At 29.5% G+C, this 4,176-nt stretch overlaps 1 protein-coding gene across 1 annotated transcript; it reads right to left on the bottom strand.

The window, feature by feature from the left end:
* Positions 1-1,209: 1,209 nt before the first annotated feature.
* On the bottom strand, positions 1,210-2,209 carry LOC111311206 (thioredoxin-like). Its single transcript, XM_022910583.2, has 2 exons — positions 1,888-2,209; positions 1,210-1,743 (listed from the first exon to the last, which is right to left on the bottom strand). The coding sequence occupies exons 1-2, from the start codon at positions 2,114-2,116 to the stop codon at positions 1,424-1,426; spliced, it is 549 nt and encodes a 182-aa protein (XP_022766318.2). The 5' UTR covers positions 2,117-2,209; the 3' UTR covers positions 1,210-1,423.
* Between the last annotated feature and the right edge of the window lie 1,967 nt (positions 2,210-4,176).

Here is a 4,176-nt window from a genome sequence, read left to right on the forward strand (position 1 = left end):
TCCCAAACTTAAAGCTATGGAAGGTGGATTTGCAGGTTCACGTCATATGGTAAATTCACTTCTAAGTCTATCTATACTGCTGCTTTTTGGTTGGTTCCTGAGGAAGTGAGTCAAGTTTGGATTGGTTATGGAAATTATCTGCACTATCAAGGTGGCTTTATTTTTTAATGGTTAGCAAGGAGAAGTAGATTACTTACCAACCAACTTAGGTTTAATTAGAGTTTAGTTTTCTCATAGTGCCGCTTGTGAGTTGTGAGGGGGCATGGAGGAGATTGTGCTGAGATTACCCAAATATGGATGAGTATTATGTCATCGCAATATTGGCCTGACTTACCAGGGATTGAGTGGATTGATCATAATTTTCATGGAAGTGCTGACAAGTTTTGCTTGTGAAAGGATTGGCGTTGCATTTTTATTACTTTCATTTGGAGGCTATGGACTAGAAGATGTAATTTAGTATCAACTGCGATTGAGAAATCTGTAATGAGTAGTTCAGATTTGGTTTCTTATTACATCTTAAAGGGTGCAACAGAAAGTTTCTTTTCCAAGGAGACGACTTTAGTTAAAAATTAATGTTTGGTTCGCCGATCTGCTCCGTATGAGGGTATGGTAAAATTAAATACTGATGGAGCTTTTCTAGGTAATCTAGATATAGAACTCATTTGGGTTTATGTCCAAATCAATATTATATATAGTTGAATCGCTGGCAGTAAGGTTTGAATTGCTTCTTGGTAAGAAGGCTTTAAAAAAGTGGTATGTGAGTTAGATGCTAAGGCAGTTATCGACATTATTCAAGAAACCGTTATGAATGTCCATCCTCTTGGTTGTATAATTGTAAATATTCGGAAGCTTGCTTGTGAGTAGGCTATAACAGTATATTTTTCAGCATATATTAAGGGAAGGCTTGTGAGATGATTGTGGATTATGAGATTTTTTAATCTCTTCTGAGTTTTGTTAGTTCGCTTTTTCAACCGATGTATAGGGAATGGCTTTCCCTTGAGATTTTATAATGTCTTAGATTTATTTCTTTCCCTTCGAAAAAAAAAAAAGCTTAGATATATTTAATTTTGTTCTGGTAAGTGATGCTTCTTTAACCCCTACAATAACAAAGAATCATAAACTTTTTCCACACTACTCATTGCCACTTCAACCAAGCATAAAAAAAAAAAAGAAAATGGATCAATTACTAGCGCGATCAACTCTATATAATTCAGCTCAACTTTGAAATTTCAGGTTAATTAAAGAGCATTGAAGATGACAAAGAAAGGATTTTTGTTACAAAATACTACTAATATATAGAACATATTAAACGAAGAAAATGGTCATAGATATGCTATATGAATGAATGATAAATAAAAACTGGCATGGCATGAACAGACCATGTAACTCTTACATTTTACAACAAACTTTGATTTGTTTGGATTCAGCTATCAACATATTTGTCAATGGTAGCAGCCAAGGTAGACTTGGGCACTGCACCAATGACACTCTCTTTCTTCTCTCCATCCTTGAAGAACAGCATGGTCGGGATGCTCCTGATTCCGAACTGTGTGGCAATGTTTGGACTGTCATCAGTGTTGAGCTTGTAACAAGCAATCTTTCCAGCATATTCTTTTGCTAATTCAGCGATAACAGGCTCAATCATGCGACAGGGTCCACACCATGGTGCCCAAAACTCCACCAAAACTGGAGTTTCACTACCAACGACAAGCTCTCCCCAGTTTGCTTCCGTCACCACTTCAACTGCGGAGTGCAGAATATGAATCTGATTCTGGCAATAATTTAATTTACTACCAAATATTATTTAGAAATCTTGCCTACTGACCTTCTTTAGACTTAGGCAATAAGGCAAGAGAAGCTAAAAGAAATAGGCATATAGCTGCATACCTTGATCAACAGCTTCACGAGCTTTGCAGATGAGCCTGGATTTTTTGCATCTGCCATTGAATGAATGAGCAATAGGTGAAGATGAAGTAAATGATAAATTGGGTTTATTGAACCCTCTAAATGTCGGCAAATGAATCTTCTCAACAGATGAAAAATGATTGTAGCTTTGCAGCACACTAGCTCTAGTTGTGCAAACTGAGCTCAATTGAAAACAGTTTTCCAGAGCCATCTCTAGCTCTTCAGTCTTCCCTGAGAATCCTGGAAGGAATTGCAGGAGTGATTTTTTCCTTAGGGCCTATTTTGAAATTTCTGGCCTAATTTAGACGTGGATATTCTTTTTAAAGAAAATAAAAATTATGAGGTGCTGTAAAGAGTACAAATTCGTGTACATTGGTTGACCACAAACCTCCCATCCATTAACCATAATATAGGCCCTACGTACATTGGTAGGCCGTAGGCCCTCAGCTATGTACGGGCAGATTGAACCATTCAACTGTGGGCTTTTTAATGGGCTCTCACCACTGAGCATGTCCAATTTAAGCTTCATCTTTTCATGACATATACAAAATTAAATAAGACTAGATTTTCACTCGTATTTGTTACGGGATAATTTTTATTTTTTAAAATTATATTTTAAATATAAAAAAGTAAATTTTTATGTTAATTTTTAATGAATGATAATATATAAATAAATATAAGTGTATTTATTTTTTAGTATAAATTATAACTTAATTATATATAAATATAATTTTTTATTAAATTAAGATATTAAATAATATCTTTATTAATATAATATATATAAATTAAATAAATAATAAGATATATATTTTTATATATCTTGAGCAAGATGGAGATAAAATACTTTAAATTCGAACCTAACTTAATTCAAATTGTACAAAGAAACAAAATCTAATGCAATCTTTATATAGAGAAAAAAAACAAGCCACACCAATTAGATTATGGTGAATCGAAATTGATCGGATATAAGTTATTTTGTTATATTTACATTCATTGATTTTTTGTTTACAAAATTTTTCTTATAAATAAAATTTTAAAAAAATAAAAAAATCACATGAAATGGCACATGAATTTATTAAATTAAAGTATTAAATAATATACTTTTAATAATATATAAATATAAAATTAAATAAAATATAAAAAAATATTTTTTTATATATATCAAAGTCAAAGTGTGATACCCAAAACCTTATTCTAATTCGAACTCAATTTAAAAATATAATTCAACCCAATTATTTGGAATTTAAAAAAAAGTACATTAATTGGATCACAACCAATTAAAATCCATTTGATATAGATTATTTTGTCATCCTTATCTTAATTGATCTTTTTTTTAACAAAATTTTACTAATAAAAATCAAAATTAAAAAGGTTTAAAAAAAGCAAAAACTTTTAAAAATAAAAAAATAAAAAAAAAAGAGAAGAGAGGTGCCACATAAACAACCACCATGAGGCAAAAGAACTTAAATTTATTCCCAACCAGACCCATTTTCAAAAATAAAAAAATAAAAGCTTAATTTGTTCTCGATTTTTTTATAAAAAAAATACACTTATGTTGGATTAGTACAAATCAAAACCAATTACATATAAATTATTTCATCATTCCTATTTTTATTGACTTTTTTTTTATAAAATTTATCAAATAAAAAATAAAAAAATAAAAAATGATTTAATAAAAAATAAAAAAGTAGAGAATGGAGGAACGAAGGCGCCACGTGGTCACCTTCTCCTTCATCCATTCTCTACAAAATTATGTATACTAAATAAATAATAAAATATATTCTTTTATATATCTTAAGAAGAGTTAGGACAAAGTATTTAAAACTTGATTTCAACTTGAATCATATTGCTCAAAGAGGCAAATTTAATCCAATCTTTTTTTTTTTTTTTTAAAGATTGTATTGATTGAATCATGACGAATCGAAGCTTATTAGATGTATATTGTTTTACCATCCTTACATCTATTGATTTTTTCTTTACCAAATTTATCTAATAAATAAAATTTAAAAAAACAAAGAAAATGACAAGAAAAAGTCAAATGAGAAGACAATCGAATTTATTAAATTAATATATTAAATATTTTTAATAATAAATATAAATATATGATTAAATAAATAATAAAAAATATTTTTTTGTATATATCAAACTTAAGACATACACTCAAAATCTTATTCTAGCCTGAGCTCAATTTAAAAAATAATTCAACCCAATTGTCTCAAATTAAAAAAAATCGCACAAACTGGATAAAGGTAAATTGAAACCCATTAGATA

This window comes from Durio zibethinus, chromosome 1 (assembly GCF_047325235.1).
Source record: "Durio zibethinus cultivar Kanyao isolate XHJ-2024 chromosome 1, ASM4732523v1, whole genome shotgun sequence".
Classification (NCBI taxonomy): domain Eukaryota; kingdom Viridiplantae; phylum Streptophyta; class Magnoliopsida; order Malvales; family Malvaceae; genus Durio; species Durio zibethinus.

Bases quoted from the DNA above. Each gene is read 5' to 3' on its own strand.
- LOC111311206 (XM_022910583.2), bottom strand. From the start codon at position 2,116: ATGGCTCTGGAAAACTGTTTTCAATTGAGCTCAGTTTGCACAACTAGA. The intron at 1,744-1,887 runs GTATGCAGCTAT...TGCACTCCGCAG, and splicing joins TCGTGAAGCTGTTGATCAAG to TTGAAGTGGTGACGGAAGCA.